The sequence below is a fragment of the Odontesthes bonariensis genome, chromosome 13 (assembly GCF_027942865.1).
Source record: "Odontesthes bonariensis isolate fOdoBon6 chromosome 13, fOdoBon6.hap1, whole genome shotgun sequence".
Classification (NCBI taxonomy): domain Eukaryota; kingdom Metazoa; phylum Chordata; class Actinopteri; order Atheriniformes; family Atherinopsidae; genus Odontesthes; species Odontesthes bonariensis.
The window spans coordinates 26,883,793-26,903,749 of NC_134518.1; the positions used below are offsets into that span (position 1 = coordinate 26,883,793).

Genomic DNA, 19,957 nt, shown 5'->3' on the forward strand with positions numbered 1-19,957 from the left:
CCCCTTTTCTTCTCAGCCTCTGACTGAGTGCTGCAGAGTGAGACGAGGTGAAAGGTATCCTGAGAGGGGGGCCGCGCAGGTGTTCATGCCTCCACACCTCTCAAGTTCAAACGCCATTGAGTCCTTAGCAACCAGGTAACATTCAAACAATGTGTCACCCACCCCCACCCTGAGGGGACGCTGTCAGAGCGCTGGGCTTTAAGGAGCTGAATCCAAACACCTCTCATTCATGCCCCCTTCCACACGCTGACAATAATAATATACATGCTAACCCAACTGCCAGCACCCATGTATGTATGACATCATCTTATTTTACCCAGTCATACCAGCGTGACAAAAACACAGCCAAGGCACAAACATCTGTGAAGCAGGAAAATAAAAACACGACAGGCATGTGCTTATCTACCAAAACACCCCCTGCATCACATCTAAATCTGTCATCTTTTTCTCTTCAAACACGTCCAGTATTTCCCAGTTCCTGCAGCTTTATGGGTTTGAAAATGGGAGCCGGTCCAAGCATTACTAGTAACATTAGTGTCAGTAATTTAATGCGCAGGTGTGAATGGATTCTCAAACAAGCCGGGGAGGCCCCCGGCGAGGCCTGCGCAGGACAGCCAGGGCCAGCGGCAGGTTTAAATAAATACGCCGCTGAGCAGACATGTCGGCAGCTGGGGCTCGACATGGCTGCTGCTGTTTATGTTGTGGCTTTGTGAGGTCGCTGAGGAGAAAGCAGCAGGACGGCAGTGTGTTTCCTGGGAGAAGAGGATGGAAATAAAGTCATGAGAAAAATAAGTGGCAGCTGAAGATGTGTTGTGAGTGTCATTTGTGTAGATGTTACAGACTCTCCACCCTCAGGTCGTAGTATTGATTGTAACTGTTGTTTTGTTGTTGAAGTTTCTAATTACAATAAAAGCTTTTTTTACACACTAAAAGCCCTTAAAGGAGAGGTATAAGTGGGACAAAAGTGACAAATCGTCTGGTGCTACTTTTACTGTCATCAGGTCAAATTCAGGTCAGACTTTTCATAACCAGAATTTTTATGATCTTATTTGATTTTATGGAACTTGCCTACACTTATAAGATAAGTGGATAATTCAATTTTTCATATATAACACCTCCACACACTGAGCACATTTATATGATTTTAGAAAACACCATGTTATTGTGTTAGTCTGATCAAAGCCAGACTTCAAAAACCATGTGAACATGTTAGTCTGACCAAAATCGTTCAAAACCAAAGCTCGAACATACCCAGATAATGCAGTTGGGATCCAAATCCCTCTGCATATATATGCTGAATTAGACTCAAATGGGCTTGGGCCCAGTTTTATAACCTTAGCAGCATCTGACAAAATCACCATCCAGGTAACTTAAAGACAACGTCTGCACAGAGAATGAAGCTAGACTTATACTGTAGGTATGTTTGTAAAGTAGGAAGCACCGAAATATCTAGTGTCAGACATACTTTAGTCAGTGACTTAGTTCCCGTCTTGTGCATGTTTCCTGGGACAAACACAGGGGTACAGTGACTCAACTTGTAACCTTACTGAGTGGTTCATTTATCTATTTATTCATCTAATACAGCTTTTAATTGTGCAAACAGCCTTGTGTTTCGACAGTACTGGGTCTTCATCTGAGTAAAATAAAATTCCAGTTTTCAATTAGATTTCTGACAATTTTAGTGTTATTTCCATTTTAGCGTTTAAAAAATTATATTGGTTTTGGTCTTATAATAGTTTTGTGCATTGTTTTTATAGTAAGATTCTTGTTATGAATTCACAAGTCCATCTAATTTACCTGAAGAGTTGGACTATTTGGTCAGATATTAAAATCTATCTCCACCTGGATAGTTGTACCATTCACTAATAGAGGTATTTTTACATATTTTGCAGAACATGGCAACCATGAATAACTCGATTAATCTTTTGGGCTTGTTACTTCTCCAAAGGGTGACGGTCTGATTAAGAACTGGATTTTTTTTTTATGAACTGAGGGCTGAAACAAACAATTATTTTATCTATTTGTCAACAAGAAATTCCTGGTGTGGTCTATGATAGTTAAAATTATTTTTTTTATCTGATATGATAAAGAAAAGGACGCCGTGAACTTGACTGTTGAAATAGCTGCCAGTTCATCTTCTGTCAACTTACTAATCGTTGCAGCTCAGGGTGAGCTGTTATAGGAATCACCATTAACTTTAAACAAACTCATTATTTAACCAGCATGCCTGGATGTCAATGTGACAGAAATGAGGAGAAAACAGAGATGAGGAAATAACACTGAAAGATGGATGTGAAAAGCGAAATCACAGGCACGTAGAGCATAAGAACCGCTGCTTTCTGAAGGCAGGAGAGGAGCAGTCGATTAGGAGGCGGTCAGATGGGTCTGTTCAGGGATGGTTTATGGATTAAGAAGTGACCAGAAAAAGGCAAAAAAGTGCAGGCTCAATTTCAGTGTTTCTTTCCAAGCTGCCAAAACTCTCTCAGATGTTGCTGACAGTCGTTAAAACAGCCGGAGCAGTTGATTCCATCAGGCATGCCGCCAAAGGTGGTATGAAGAAAGTGCCCCTCTAAGTCCTGCAGTAAATCCCACGGATTCACGCTGAGCCACAGAGAAGACACCTGCAGGATATATGATACTGTATATTTCATCTTAGTCTTGGAGTTCAGGTACATCAGCATCACTGCTTTAACTCTGAGAGCAGCTTTATCATCACAAAACGTGCCTCATGACGGTGTACATACGTGCAATGAAACCATCTAAGACACTTTGTACAATTTACAATTCTTGGTTATCTCAGTGTATAGTTTTCTGAAAAATCTAAAAAAAAAAAAAATCTTGTGTAATTATGAATTGATCAGTTCATTACGTTGTTTTAAAATGACGGAAAAAAATTGAAATACTGTTTTATTTCCAAAATCTGTCTTCAAACATTAAACTAAATTTAGCAAGCGTTCTAGCAATACATATAAGGTTGTCTTCTTTCCTTTTACTTAATACTAAACACACTACCTGAAACAATTTCTGTATTATTCAATATCAAATACTTAAAATATTTATTTGAATAGCAGGTTTCATTTCAGCAGGTTTTCATGCTGTCACATTCTTGTTAGTGCGTCTAACTAATAAAGAAAATGTTTATGTTTTTGGTTGGCCCGTTTTCCAGTAAACATGCCCGATTTTCTGCTGACACAGTTGGCAACTCCTTCTGTTTCCCCTAAATGTTTTTCAGCAGCTTTTAAATCAGAGTGTGAACTTGTTTCCTTGAGCTGTGAGTTATACGTGCGGGGCAGGGAGTAATACTCATATTGTTAGCAGCCGTGTCAGAGGTCAGGGCTCCTTGAAGTTAAAGGAGGATGAAGTGGGGCAACAAATCTAAAACTATGAAGACAAGAAAGAAAAAACAAATAATCCTTTTTTATTAACAACCTAAAATCAAATTAGCCTGATTCATTATTGTGCCACCCTAAAACACATGAATTGATGTTGCTTTTGGTGCTCTTATTGAAAAGCAGAGAAGAATTTAAACTTACTTTAGCAGATTTAAAAACGTGTGAAAAAGATCTCCAGCCTTCAAACATTAATGTTTTTTGCACAAAACTGCAGGTTTGCTTCAAACAAGCCAAATGAAAATCTAACTAAATTGTGCTTTTTATGGGTCAAGATACTTACTATTGTCCATCACATCTTACAGCTGTGATATTTATTTCTGTGCTTAGGGTGCGTGCTCATATCTATGATCCAGCATTGCTGGTGCTCTTTTCTCTTGTTTTTTTTTCTTAAATATACTGATTTGATGTTGATGACTGTTTGTGCACTTATTTACATACAATATGTTAATATATTGCACAAAACATAAATTAAGTGATTCTAGATGGAGTTTCAAAGAGAGAGAAAGGACTTTCACTGCTCTTTATGTTTTATCTGAACCTTTCATCTAAATTTGGCCTCATGACACTTGATTGTCTGTAGATTGCCATAATCTTAACATGCAGGGATAAAATGTACAAAATAAACTTAAAATCTGCTTCTGAAATTCTTTTTTGGGATATAAAAAGCAAGGTGTAAGCATTTTAATCCAGTGCAGGTGTCATCTAAAACTTAAAGTCCTCTATTCAAACCATCTGTCACTTAGCAGAACCACAACACACAAGCTCCCCTTATATTGATGAGAAGGGTACAGTGATCTTTGTTATCCTGACTTCATTGTGTTTCTCTCCTCAGTGAAACTCTCAGACTGGGAGTGCAGAACCCTATCCTCCACTCTATGAATAGCAGGGCAGCACCAGAGCGATAACAATAGCAGAGGGTTTGGGTGTTCCCTGCATCACACACTCTGAGACTCTCGCCTTTGGTTCATCCCCAGTCGCTCATCAAAAATTAAACCCGCTGTCAGTCAGCAGCAGCAGCTCAGCCGCTGGTGGGGTAACACTTTTCACAGCTGGTGGGTTGCCGCAGTTGGATCGGCTGACTGCAGAGGCCTTAAACTCTGCTGTGGTTGGTGGTGTCACAATACGTGGCTGCAACTGTGAATGCACCATATGAGAATATGTTTCCATCAGGTTTCAAATAGTTTTCCAGATATCGCACCACCCACAATTAAAAAAAAAAAAGTTTTTTAAAAAAGAATAATGGTCCAATTATGGTTTCATGTCAGCAAAGTTATCTAAAATCCAGTCCAGTTTCGTCTAAGCAGAAATACCCCAAGAAATAAATAGTCATGAAAATAGTCATTACAATTCAGTTATTTAATTTCCAGGGATGTACCCTTTTGGATTTTATTCTGGATTTTACACATGTCGGCACTGCACATGGTCAAGTTGCAGAAACGCATCTAAAAAAAGATAGATGACGGGGACGGATGAGTTTTTCAATTTGTTTACGGGTTAAAAATTCTATCACAGTCACAATTTCACTGGTTCAATTCCAGGTGGAGAACTGGCAGTGTCTGAGTTTCCCTTAAATGGCAACTGAACTGAAACCAAGATCAAAAATAAAAAAAGTTTCTTAAACAGCCTCTTGAGGCAGACTCCAAAGTTGAGTCAATAGATTTACACTCGGATGTTAAAGCTCTTTATAGCAGAAATAAACTTGTTCACATCCGAGGACAAAAACTTGTTTTGGCATTTAAATCAGTTTTCCATCTTCGTAGCAATTGTACAGAACAAATTGCCCATATAAATTGTATTGAGGCTTAAAGGGGAACTCCGGGGTATTTGAAGCGCAATCCGATTGCTAGAGGTTGTCAAATACTGACGGTAGGACACAGACAGGTGCAAATCTGCGCTCCCTGTGCGGAGATTGCGCTGTTCGCTCAGCCTGTCATGCGAGGCTAATACGTGGTGGCTAAGGGGCAAGTGCTAACCCTTCCACATAAAACAACAACTTGCACACTGCAGAAACGTCACACCACTTTATAAACCATCCGACAATAAAGTCACAAGCCTTACCATCAAAACCATATGCATGGTTCTCACATTACTGGCATGGGGACGTCAAAAACTGTGTTCAAGTATTTAAAACATTACAACAATACATGCCCAGTTATATTGTTGTAATGTTTTAAATACTTGAACGCAGTTTTTCTAGAGAGGATAATTGCTTTGTATATGGGATTATCGTCCATCGACTCTTTTGGGCTTTCACATGCGCGAGCGTACAACTAACCGGTAAGTGACATGCTGTTTATAAAGTTGTTTTGTAACGTCCCCATGCCAGTAATGTAAGAACCATGCATATGGTTTTGATGGTAAGGCTTGTGACTTTTTTGTCGGATGGTTTATAAAGTGGTGTGACGTTTCTGCAGTGTGCAAGTTGTTGTTTTACGTGGAAGGGTTAGCTCTTGCCCCTTGGCCACCACGTATTAGCCTCGCATGACAGGCTGAGCGAACAGCGCTATCTCCGCACAGGGAGCGCAGATTTGCACCTGTCTGTGTCCTACTATCAGTATTTGACAACCTCTAGCAATGGAAATGCGCTTCAAATGCCCCGGAGTTCCCCTTTAAAATCTGTGGCTGCTGTGAGCGGGAGGTGAATGCTGTGACGTTGAGTCAATGGAATTACACACAGTCAGATCCATTGTTTGATCTGGCCGCTGTTCCATTGGCTTCTTTCCATCATTTAGTGTTTCTATCATAAGTTTGTCTGACGACATAGTGTTTACGTTCCTTTTTTTTTAAAAAGCAGATTCACTACACTTCATATTAGAAATCAAGCTAAATTTGTTTTTTTAACTAAAAAAAATTACAGCATGCAAGAAACACTAATTCTTTTCTCACATAAACTGGTTTCAGCCTTAATCGTAAAAAATAAAAAAAAAACAAGGCACACTTCAAGCTAGAACACAAAGAAAAGGGGCATTCAGTGTAATTTGGTGAAATAAACCAAAACATCTATCAAAATTATTCAGACCACATGAACAGAAAGCTTTAATTAACAATCGTTTTAGACTGTTAACCTTATTTAGATATACATAACATTATTATAAGAAAAAAATTATCTGATCTTAGGTAACTAAGAGTAAGCCTTTGTCTCTGCCACTGTCACGCTGTATTTGAAATAGATATGATTATTATCACTAGCGGTTGAAGTGCTACAGCAGAGGTGAAAATCATCCACGAGAGCACACAGTTTTCAGTGATGATAAATCAAAGCTTGTCTTCCTAAACAAAAGTCGATGAAAGGCTTTTTATTTTTTTACACGACTAAACCTGTCAGATTTTATTTGTCAATGACAACAGTGAACTTGTTTTTCTGGATCTTCCCAGTGGATTAATTTCTTTCAGAGGGCTCTCCTGTGAGTTTAATCTGATGAAGAGGAAGGGGACGATGAGACAGATACAGAAAACTCCTCTCACAGCTCCCCTCCACCCTGCTTCTTTGTGCCAGTTTTGGGATTAGTCACAGGATACCACAGATATTAATGACTCCTGTTAAAATGAATATTACGTGTCATCAAATCCCCTGTTGCACAATTTGATTTCCACACCCCGGAACATAATGGTGGAAAATAAAACTCCTGGACCTGTCAGAGAGGCTGTAAGTGGTGTTAAGTCCTGTCAAACGAACAAAAAGGAAGAAAATGTTTTTTCACAGGGTCCATCACGGCGATACTGTTTCAGCTGACATTCTCCCATGATACACCTGAGACAGGTGACTTTTGCGCTGAGAGGATTATCTGTTATGGAGTTTGAAGAGGTTTCTATTGTCTGAAGCCGGGAATATTAATAACCAAAGAGCTGGCGTCGCTAACGGGGGAAGACGTTGGCAGCAATCTGACACGAAGAGAAAGATTAGCTCATCAAAATATATGAATTAGTAACACGTTTGATGGAGCTCTGCAGCTTCTTCATCAGCGCCACCATTGAAATTGAAACACTGCTATTGGCCCGATTATGAACGAGGCAACTGAGTTTCTAAATTTGACTCAATAATTCAGTAGATAACTGGCTCAGCTTAATTGACAGTGGCGCATAAAAGATTCAAGGTGCCTCTTAAGTGCAACACATCAGGTGCCACTTATGATGATGACAGATGGCTGTTTGTTGGGTTGGGTGTCATATAGGAGGGCTTTGTCATATTCACACTTCCCCTTGTTAGGAGAGAGATCAGGTTTTTCTTCTCAGAGCGCTGCACAGTTTCTCTTTTTCATACGCCAACTGTGACTGTGGTGAATTATTGAGACAGAAAACTGATGAAGTGTCACCCAGGGCTCGTCTGTCTGCCTGCGTCAAATGTTTTGTTGGTCTCTTTGAACTAAATCAGCTTAATGAAGTACTTCATGGAAAATGTCTCGGGTTACCTACGGAACTTTTTCACGACTGCATTTGGGGTTACATCAAATGTCATCGGCTTGAATTTCAGCCATTGGTTGCACTGGAGGAAACCAAACGATTTATTTTTAGATCGATATTGTAGGAAATTATCATATTAAACCACAAAGTTGTAATCATTGCAATATCCTGTGTGGGTTCAGTGGCCACTGACAAATAGCAGCGTTGTTCCTTAACCTTCACCCTACAAATTACCACAACTCTGAATGAGAGCAACCACCAGCTTATTTACCCATTCATTGGTTTCACATTGGGCGGCTTAATTAACATAAATGAAGCTGTGGCCATTTTTAAAATGAGAAAACATCATTTTCAACTTTGCCATTTTTTAAAAATCACTTAATTTAGCACTGAAGATACACACATAAAAGGTTTGCTGATTTTCTCGTGAATAACACAAGAAAACTCCACATTGCACAAGCAGTGCGCGCACACACCTAATGTCTTCCTGTGTTCACTGTTCTATACATTTCTCATACTTGGCTAATAATTTTAAAACACTCAAACACTCACTAGCTGTGTATGAAGACTTAAGGCAGGGAAATACCTGTTAATTTACTCAATGAGCTGCAAAAAACACTAAAATAAACCATGACATAGCATAGTGGTCTCAAGACATACAAGCCTTCACTGGGCCTGCAGCAGTAAAAAGTAAATATCAGCACTTCTGCTTTTGTTAATCTACCTGCAGAGACAGGCCGGAGCAGTTTTCTGGGGCTGTAAATCAAGTGTTTCCTCCCTTTGGCCTCCCACTGGAAAAATAATGAAGGCATTCGTGAGGCCTGGGGCAAATATAAAGGAATAAAGTAAATATCCAAAAGAAACCATTTGGATTGTATAAATGATACTTCTGTGGACACGCACGTGTCTCTGAAGACACAGAGCTGCTGGGAAAAATGAATGAGAAGCAAAAAGGAGGAGGACATTTTTCTTTTAGAAACCCCTAATTTTGCTGCATTTACACTTTGTGTCCACACAGCTCGGACGGTTTTGAACCCCTAAGACTGAGACTTTTGGAAATGCTGCTGAGCTTCTTTTTTAATTAAAAACGCCTCAATGGTTTTCTGTCCATACAGACAGAAAAAGTGGATAAAATTTAAAAGCAAAACAAATCTTCCTACTTGTTTCTCTAAACATCTGTCCTTGGCCTTGATAGAAAGAACAGGAAAGAACACCAATGAGGTTAAAGGAAAGATTAGTTAGGAAGATGCTGTGATGAGAATCCAGTGAATACAACTATCTGAAGATAACTGAGTGGAATTCACCCCCTTTCCTTTCATAAAGGCAGCTCCAGTCTTTCCTTTGCTAAAGAAGATAATAGTGGAAGCATTTTTTTTTACTTTGAGATCCACCTGTGATAGTCACTGTATCAGAGGGTACATCCCCATCTGATTCTGTATTACATACTGTCTAAAACCATAGAACACAAGGCTTTGTCTCAGGAAAGTAAACCACCTATTGCCTTTTTTTATGTTCATAGCTTTTCCAAGTGTGAGTATCCAGTCTCACTTTATTTATTTCCACTAACTTCCTGATTGGATCTTATAAGTCACAGTGTGGCCTTGCTTAATTCTTCCTGCTTCCATCCCATTATCCTTTTCAAGAAGGAAACCAAGAAATCAGCGTTGACTACCTGTGGTTAACCTAACTTGACGTAACATAATGTGACTTCCAGACCTTGCACTTAACTTCTGCATGTCATCATCCTACTGCTTGCCTATATGTGCAAGATTATTTGACGATTTGCTGTGGTAACATCGCTCTAGAACTGTCAAATTTAAAAATAAGCATTTATTTCTGACTTGTTATATCAGTTTCCACTGCCCTCAGTTATAATCAGTTTTGAACAGTTTTGAACAATGCTTACTGAGGAATATTTCCACAGTTTGAAAAACTTGATCAAACCACTACCTTAATCTTATAGCCTTGCTGATCTGTATCAGACATAAGTTGTCAGTTTAAATAAGAGATATTTTAAAATCTATTGCACTGGATGATGGTTTGGCTTACAGCTCTGATGCTCAACTAAGATGATGGTGAACATAGGACCATATGACATAGTAAAATAACTGTGGCTTGGCCGTGGTTTGATGAAGGAAATGAAAATAGCATTGTTTGTACCCAAGTGGGTGTTAATTTACAAGAAAAGAATGCAGCTGAAAAGAACCTGAACCTCACTCAAGTTGTGATCCGCTGTACCCAACTTTTAATATATATATATATAATGCATTCAAGTGTGACATTACTTTTCTGTCCACTTGTCAACTGGTCTTAATATATTTTTGTCCTTTATTAACCAATCAATCAATCCTCAGGAACAGCCTCCAAAATAGTTTCCAGCTTTTTAAGTGAATCGTGACTGAAAAATTGCCAAAATGTTGACAAGTGTGAATAAAACTGACCAACAAGTTGTTTTGAATTGACATGTAGAAATAAGAACTCTTGAAACAGTTGTGTCTCTTCAACTGCCAGGATTGAAAGTGACACAGACACATGTGATTGAGAATGTGTTGGTGTTAGGGCAAAATGCCATCCTAAAACAGAAATGGAAATTCAGTCTGATTTCCAGGCAACATGATTATCCTTTTCTTGGTTCTTACGTGCGTGTTGTAACAGTCTGAGAGTGTGACGGCATGTTTTTTTTTTACATGGGACTCTCAGCTCCTGTCACCGGTGATCGATGTGGCGACTTTAAGATGGACTTGGCCCGTGCAGCGTCACCCCTGCCATCTTCCAGCACCCTTTGCTCACAGCTCTCTGTGCAGGAAACCCAAGACCACAGGCTACAAAGGGTTGTGTAAAGCATCTCACCCTTCCCTCTCAGTATAGTAATTAACCTGCCTCTCACCTCCCTGTCCAGCAGCGTCTTCAGAACAGCCTGGCAATCACCAGACACTTCACACAACAGCCTGCACTCGGGAACTTGACCCCCATGGGTCCTTTTCTTCTTTTGTGACACTTTTCTCTGCGGCACTTCTCTTCCCAAATTATGTCAGCCTGCCATACCTCGCACACATGCAATGTCATCACATTCTGTAATGACTCCGTGTCTTGATAAAGACTGGCAGATCACAGTGAATTAGTAGCTCCTTATAAGTGATTTCATATGTTATAAAACGAGGGGGAAAAAAGAACAAACTTTTTGATGTGCAGCTCAAGCGACAGAAGTCAGTAAATCACAGGCTCCACTCTGTCCGTAGGCAATTCTCAAAGTAAGAAAACATTAAAGACTTATTAACTTTTAGTGGACGTTCAGTGCAGGTCAAGAAATGGAAATAGACTAAACAGCCAATAAAAGCATGAGTCCTTCTTTGGCGCGACTCATGACAAAAGCAGCCCTTAAATCAGATGTGAACAACTCTGCCTTGTTCATACTGCAGCCCTCATAGAACTCCACATTAAGCGTGTTTGTAAGGGTGAGCCTCTGGGGCAGTCCAGCACCTTCATGTCCATCAATAATTTCCTCTTTTTGGCTGATGACTGTCGAGCCCCCAGAGCAGGCTGGTTTTGATTAACAGTGCTGTGTACAATAAGTGAGACCTGCGGCGTTCGTGATGCTGTGATGGATACTCTGAAAAAAATCACACCATCCAGGTTTTCCACACTGGCAACATTGTGTTGGACAGAGCGAGGAATTGTAACGTCATCTCACATTATATCAGCACTTTACTTTTGCCAACATGCAACTTTGCTTTTTAGCAATCAAATGGAAGAACATTGTCTGTAACCAGTAAGAAATGGCCCACGCGCTGTCGCTGCACATTTCTCTCAAACACTGCAAGAAAAATCCCTTGATTTAAACATTTCGGAGCTGCCCTGTGTCGTGCCATTCGCCCATTAAGCTATATATTGTTGTTGGCTGGACCAGCGGGGTGGTGTTGTGAGTGGTGTCATGGTGCTTTAGCCAGACAGCCTGGGCTCAATTCCCCTTGACAGCCAAAGTCCACCCTGCTGAGGTGCCCTTCAGCAAGATATGCAATTCTTTCCAGCTGCAGGGATGAAGCTCTGAAGTGGCCTTCACCTGCATTCAGACTGACATCGGCCCAGCGAGAGAAAAAACACAGCCGTCTCATGCGTTTGAACGGGGCCGTTTGACTGTTGGTAAAAAAGTGCAAACTTTCTCATCTAGAAAAGAGCTAGTTGGCCCTTTAAAGCCAATCCAGGTGTTGAATATTTCTACTTTACCTAACAAAAATCAAGATAAAAATGATAATTGTCCAGAGTTGTATATTCTGCTATCAAAGTGTTGTGATGTCTAGAATCTGGATCAGTTTACACTGTCTTATTGAAATCCTTATTGAAATTTAGGGTTGTTTTCAGGCGGAGTATCCTGCTGAGATCAAGCTGCACAATATCAGTCTGACAGGAAATGAGCTTGAGGTGCCATTTCATGTGTTGCAATGGAAAACAGAAAATTACCACAATGTCTGAGATACCCTCAACGTGTATACATTTAGGCTAAAATTTTAGAATGGGGCCCTGCGATAGACTGGTGATCTGACCAGTGTGTGCGCCGCCTCTCACCCAGTGGCAGTAAGGATAGATTCCAACCCCCCCCCCGCGACTCTGAATCGTGGTAAAGCAGATGGATGGATGGATTTTAGAATGACTCAGAGCGCTCACACAAACACAAATCTGTATAAACAGCGCAATCAAATTAAGGTGATAGTTTGTAACCGTTTGATGGTCACTCTCTAGATCCGGAGCACATTAAGCACACTTGTCACTGCAGTCTCACCCTCTGCACACATGTGGTGCCCCACACACACCTGCACCCTGTCCACCACCTGAGAAGGTAAAAGTGAGGGCCAGCATCACCAAGTGATGAAGAATGTTTCCAGACTCATAAAACTTTTACACGTTAAATGTTTCCCTTCATTTATCAACCGCTGCATAGAATCTCATCACCTTCCAGTTCAATTCAGATAAATATGGGGCTGTGTTTATTGTTCTTCTTTGGGCTCAAAATAGAAAACATTTCGAATCCTTTTGGATAACATCAGAAATCCATTCCCTTCAAGCTCAAAATAAGTCATTTATCTTGATTGCAGAAAAGTTGACTTTGTGGAGGTTCACTGGTGATATGTACCCTCTGTACACATCATGAGGCACAACATTTCCACAGGCACCTGGTGGAAAAATTCATATTCCTTCACCTTTTGTTCTCTGGAAAGAGACAGGTTAGACAGACTGGATCATTTCAACACAGCCTGAACAGATTTTCCCAGTTTGAGCAGTCGTCCCTGTAGAGAAATGAACACCTGAAGCAGTCGCTCATGGATGTCAATAAACATAGACTTGTGCTGTGTTTCATGCCATCATCTTCAAACACCATTGTTTCTCCACTGAGGCCTGAACAAGAGTCTTATTTTTGAGGCTCTGTGCTGAATGAATTTTCCAGTCAAATATGGAGAGAAAGTTCCACTCAGTCGCACATTAAATGGGACATCAATTGTGGTAGAGATCACCATGGAATTATCATATTTCCACATATCCAGAGGGATATGCCCTCTGTAATTAGCAATAATACTCAATTCATTTTGTCTATGACTCTTCTTGCTCCACAAAATCACAAAGCCATACTTTTCCACCTTAAAGAAAAAAACACCACAGTGGAACATTTACACGTGTATACTCACTTTCAAGTACATCAAAGTACAGCAGCAACTCTTAAGTAGCTTTTTAAAAAGCCCGTTAAGTGTTTTCATGGGATGAATGCTATTTTCAGTTGACTGTAATGAATAACACTTAAAAGACTGAATAGCTCTCGTATCAGGTTTTGTTTCCAAAGTATTTTGGGGAACAATGAGGGAGGACTCAGAAAGCAAAAGAGACGGAGAGAAGCAATGTTGAGTAATGATCCTGTAATCCACCTCCCTCTTTCTATTTTCACTGTGCTTATTAACTCTTTTATGTGTATTTATCTGCCAATAGATGCGGTCAGAAGTGACACCCAACTCTGGTCCCACCCAGTAACTGTGTCTTTGTTGAAGGACGGGCACAGGCCGGATTGAGGTGCGAAGAAGAGGGTAAGTGCTCAGGTGCTGGATCATTACTGTCATTTTTTACATGACGACATCATTGTGCTTTCTTCAAACAGAGCAGATCCTTTATCAAACATGATCTGTGTCAGCCTGCAAGTCAGACGAGGTCTTAGTTATCAGCTCTGAAAAGGCCACGTTCATTCATCATGTTCTCCTCTGGCAAGAGACAGCCCTGACGTTTTGTTATGATGTGCACACTTGTAGCATGTTGAACGGTCTTACAGTATCTCAGCTTCATTAGTCTGTGATTAGATGACATGATTGGGATCTTTTATTACTCACACAGAAGAAGCCTAGTTGATTTGCTCCGAAATAGCAAATTTGTTTAAAACTAATTTAAAATGGTTGTCTCGCAGATTGCAAAATATTGTATTTGTTTGTACTTTTTTTCAAAATGTCCTTAAAAATGTCTCAAAAATTTCAAATGGTCAGCGACAGCATTAATTAGCTAGCAGCATTTACAGTTGGTGTCCAACACAAACATCCTCACCCAGGTTGCATGTCTCACTTACCTGCAAGATATCTTTCAAAATTTCAAGTTAAATTTTATTACGTACAAATATGACATGTTTATTAGAAGTTGTAATGAAATTAGAGTGAGTGGACCACACGAGGCTTTTTATGAAGAATAAATGAGAAAAAAATCCAATAAAGGATTTTAGTACAGGTACATCATATAGTACAGGTACAGATGTGCGATCCAATGCATGTCTGTACAAGCGTATTAGGTGTAAGAACGATGTGGCATTTAGGACCGAACAGTTAATCAAATATTATACTTGGCACATCAGTTATCACTTTCACAACAGCTTTACAGTATTGACCCTTCTTGTAGAGTTGAAACAGAGGGAATGCACGTGACAGTACTTGGGTTACGCCACCTCGGAGGAAAAACAAACAATTGACTCGATGACCACAGACGGATTTTCACAGGATCACAGAAAAGACGCCTAAAATGTGAAAGATCTGTTGTGCAATCAACCATACTATAAGATTAAACAGGGAGTCAGGGTTGCAAACTGCCAAAAAGTAAAGTGAGGAGATCCAAATTGATTGCTGCAATTCAGGAAGACAGCTGGAATCCAGGCACAGAAAATATACAACAACCTTTCACTATATACACATATATATCTATAGTTAAAGGTTGTTTCGTTTTAAAAACCAGACGACCGCTACTGAATGTTTGGGTTTTGGAGAGGAAAAAGTATCACATTTACTATCACACATGGACATTTTTTTTCTTTTATTGCTCTTATTGCACAGACTCTGCTTCACATCTAAAATCTGCTAAAGGAGCTGCTCAGTTTTTAATGCTAATAGGACTGAGAAAAGGCACTTATGCACGCCGTCTGAGGAGAGTCGGACTTTTCAGTTTTCTGTCCCATGCCTCCCTTTCAGAATCTCTGTTTTTACTGGCAGGTCTTCTCACCAGACCAGAGGACTATAAATATGACCCCTCTGAATGCCCACATCCTTACCCCTAAAATAAATTGTGCGCCTCTCGGCTGGAACAGACAGACGGCACCCACCGGGACAGTCCCGTCTGTCTATACAAGCAGCAAACGAAACAAGAAGGGTTCTCAGTTCATGATCCACCAACGGACTCTCAGGGACACCAACAGACAGCAGAAGAATCATCTGACGATCCCCGAGAGCTAACCAGTTTCTGCTGTGTGACAGAGAATAGACGGCAGTGTGGGGACTGGAGCTCATCAGAGGGGTTGACTCAGTCCTGCCTATTCCCTCAGAACTGTGGGTCTGGCACTCAGCACAGGTGGAAAACGGAAGAGGGTGAGTGGGTAATCATGAGGGTGTTGGCCCCGTCCTACCCACACAAAAAAAAGAGCTCAACCCACAACTATGGCCCTCTTACCAGCTTGTCGTGTGTGGTTTTTTGAGACTGTCATCGCAGAGTTTCAGCTACGAGAAACACAGACAAGAAGGAAGAGGAAAGAGAAACACAAAAATAACAGGACTTGTGCCCAATGAATTCAAACAAGAAGACCTCGAGAATGGGGGGAAAAAAGTGTTCTGGTTTTATGGAGGATCAAAACTAAGTCCGAGACTATGAGGTGCAGCGTAAACTCAAAGTGTCAAAAGTAAATACTAACAAACAGATTTTGTCTGTTTACATCTGCATCTTTGCTGGGATGTGTACCCAAATGGAGAGTGAGCAAACACCAAAACCAACCAACACACAAAATTATTCACATGGACCAACTGAGGAAACAAGCAGACAAATTCATTCTGACGCAAATCCCTCTTGACTTCTGCCAATCTGTCAAAACCTCACCCTTCTCCGGCATTATCCTCACACTGATATTCTTTCCTTCCGTCTTCAGGGGATGTTGTGAGCGTCTAAGCTGGAAACGGGCTGCAGTTGTTTTCTTTGCAAAAACACCTGTCTAAACAGCAGCAAAGCCAAGGGCAAGTCTCGCCTGTCAGCGCTGGTGACAGCTCTTGACAAAAATTCAGCAGAGACGACTCCTAAGACGTCCACTCAAGCGAAACAATGCACGTGTGCTGGAATGACCCCAGCTGGTCCGCTTCACTCGCCATTAAGACTCAGAACTGTTTGTTGTAGCACTGCAACAGACAGTCACATTCAACAACACCTGGGAGAGGATAAAATGAAATATGCCTGTAAAGATACAGTGTTTGTTTTGTTTGTCCTAGTGGTTTAGAATACATTTAATCCTCTAAATACGTCAGCAGTCTCAGTGACGTTGACTAAGCTTAAAAAAAAAAAAAAAGCTAAACTCAACCCCTCTTATAGGTGTGCGACAGAAACAAAAGGCTGGACTATGTTGGTGATTAATTAATACAGCTTACAACCATTTATAAAGCTGTTTGTATCATCTGTCCCGAGTGGATTTGGCTGCCGTTTCACTGAAGATTTACTGAACAAAGACCAGGTGGCTCATTAGCTACCAGCGACTTTGCTTGGTTTGTGTAGAGGAGGATCTCTGGGGTGGTCAGGTTTCTGTCCTTATGCTTAAATTTCAACGCATGGATCTTTAATCTGCAATGTCCTCCTCAGCAACAGTCTAGTTCGCAACATCTGCTGCTCACATGACCACCTCCAGGGCCTCTCCCTTTTGGTTTGTGTTCGCAGCATGGAGTGAAAAATTGCATTGACACCAACGCCCGAGTGTGGCAGCAAGATAACAAAGGTTGAGTAATGGGAAAGTCTGCACACATTCACCATGGCTCGTATTGAGGTAAACTTATACTTTTCGAACTTCACACATTTGCTAACTGAGGGTATCTGCAGAGTTTAACAAACTTCATTTTAATACTAGGTTCAATACAGTAAATATCACAGTGAAATGAACCTATTAAATGACAGATAGAAAAAACAGTGGGCAAAATATAAATTTGGAATTTTATATTTTTCAGTGGCAGACAATAGATGAACAAATGATCAAATATCCTTAGCAGCAACACACTGAAATGTATTTAAATATTGTCTTAATTTTCTGTGAAGAGAAGAAAACATCAAATATATGCTGCCAATACTCCTAACCAATCAACATCCACTTTAACAGTGCTGAATGATAAATCCCACAATGTAAGTTGCTAACTTTTGTTTTACATAGTCACTACCCTTCCTAACATTGTATTAGGGCACATATTAAAGGATTGAAGACTTAAGGACTACCTTTAAAGGTAAACTGAGTTTTGTAGAGTGTCAGCTCTGCTTTAACAGAAACATCCAAAGCCCAATAATGGCAGTGCTTGTGCGATGTTATAAATACAACGTGAGCAAAGGGCTGCTCAAACTCTCTGTGATGGCACTTGAAGTAGAGTGCGATGTGGCAGCAGAACAAAGAAATAAGTCGAGAGGTGGAACATACAGATGTCCTGTCAGATGATGCATCTTCAGGTGAATATTTCTGAAGCCCCCAACAGAGACAGTAAAACCCTGTCGGGGCCTCAAATCTCCAGCACCGATTCCCTTACACCGAATTACACACAAAACACAGTTGCTGAAGGCCCATTTTGCATGTTTGTGCTGAATATTTATTGTATAAACTGTTATTAAGCATTGTGGGATCAACAGTATTTCTTTAGATCAGTTTAAGTTTAATAATCTAGTCATTATATATCTACTGTGCTGCTCTACATTGCCTTCGTGACCATCATGATAAAGGTCCACACATTTCCTCTGTATTTTCCACCCCATGTATTTGGCTGCCTTTGAAGTGCCTTGAGATGACATTCTTGTTCTTCAAATGTAAAACTTAACTTTCCTTGTGTTGACACAGAAAACTTTTTTTCTTTTATCTCAATATGTTCACTCCACCACTCTTAAGAGAGGAGCAAAAATACAAAAACATTAGGGAACCTCAAAAATAAACAGGTCACTAACAATAAAAAGTACTAAGGTCATATATACACGTGTAGACCTGTGACTGTGGGGGCCTGGTCAGCAATAATCTTAAGGTATGTGGCAAGAATCACTCTGCAGCTGTTTTAGTTTTCCATGTAGCATATTTTATTTAGAAACACAAATCTGTGTTGCTTTGTAACATCAAGTATCACTGTACATTCATAAAGATCAAAATTTACAGGATGCTACCGATGATTTTTAATCATTTAAATGAGTTTTGAAAATGCTTTGCTTCAATTTTACAAATACACAGTTTACACATAAAGCGGCTTTTTAGTTTGGTGGACAACACATTACATCCCATCATGCCAACGTGTACTATCACATAGAAGCTGTTACCAACACAAAATCTAAAGAACAGGTCATTAAGACGGGCAAAATGAAGATCTTAATCATCATAGCCATGCTCTAATACAAAACCTCTGTTCTATAACGGACAGCTGAATAAGGCTATGAAGAGAAATCTAATCAAATGATCAGAGTCATTTTCATCTAGCTTCATCAACACTTTATCAAGACAGTATCTGATGTTTCCTCTAACAGAAGGAACCTGGGAATTTAAAAATGAATAAAGCTAAATAATAATAATTTAAAAAAAATGCGTTGCAGATTCTACAAGGAACACCTGGACAAGAGAGATACTACCTGAAAGGTGTATATCACCTTTTGGATGTAGCCTGAAGATTAAGCATAAAAAAAGTAAATCTTGATTTGAAACTAAAAATTTGAATATTTCTAAGTAAAATAACAGAACATAGTTTACATCACACCATTGCCACTGCAAGCCCCCTAATTGGCAAAAAGAAAGCCGAGATTCATCTCAGTCCACTACGGCATTTTAACACCCATTTCCCCTCTGTAGTACGAGAGGGCTTTTGGTTTCACTTCCATGTCTATGTCCCACAAACTCCTACCATAACGCCACTTTGCAGACTAAATTATTAGACATGGATTACACAAGTTTTAATGCTTATGTCTTTAGAAATATACTGACTCACTGAAAAATAGCTATGAAAGGAGAAAATATGCTTCTATATAAAAATGTGCTCAATACCAGATAGATTACAGTGATTCTCCTTTAAACAACCAGCTTTATACGAATGGATCATTTAAATCGCTTTAAGAGTGTCATAGAAATAATAGCTGCGCGTCAATTTGTAAAAACTCAGGTCCCGTTTCCTTTTTAGTAAATCACCCAAACAGTCGTGCTAAATATCCCATCTACAGACCAAGGCATCGAAGCCAGGCAGTCTATTTTTTTTCATCTCGCCCACTCAACTGAGACACAGGGACCACGTGACGAACACTTTTCATCCAGTCACCCAACAAACCTAAAACACGAATACTGACTGAAAACAATTTTATATCTTTAAGCGTGTGTGGGTTTGCGTTGGAGGGGATCACTGCAACACACACATGGAGCTGCGAGGGGGGTTGACTGTCCTGGCCATGGTGTCCTGACTGTAGTTCACGATGTCCGCCTTCACCACACGCTGCAAAGGTGGAGAGACATACATGGAATTAGAAAAGGAAGCAGTCATCACCTCCAGCCCCACAGAGGTCTAGAGGCTGATGAAGTCCTATGAAGGCGTATGTCCACATAGTGTTTTTTTTGTTTTGTTTTCTGTTGTTTCCAATGAGTTAACAAGCGTATGCAGATGCCTTGATGAAAAGCGCTGCTTTTTCTC

At 40.2% G+C, this 19,957-nt stretch overlaps 1 protein-coding gene across 2 annotated transcripts in view; it reads right to left on the reverse strand.

The window, feature by feature from the left end:
* Positions 1–18,350: 18,350 nt before the first annotated feature.
* rab28 (RAB28, member RAS oncogene family) overlaps positions 18,351–19,957 on the reverse strand; it is a 29,228-nt gene continuing 27,621 nt past the window's right edge. Inside the window, exon 7 of one of the 2 annotated variants that reach the window (XM_075481811.1) lies at positions 18,351–19,762. In XM_075481811.1, coding sequence (XP_075337926.1) covers positions 19,670–19,762 — 93 coding nt within the window. In that variant the 3' untranslated portion in view covers positions 18,351–19,669. The remainder of the gene's footprint in view (positions 19,763–19,957) is intronic. The other variant, XM_075481810.1, reaches the window with a different exon arrangement.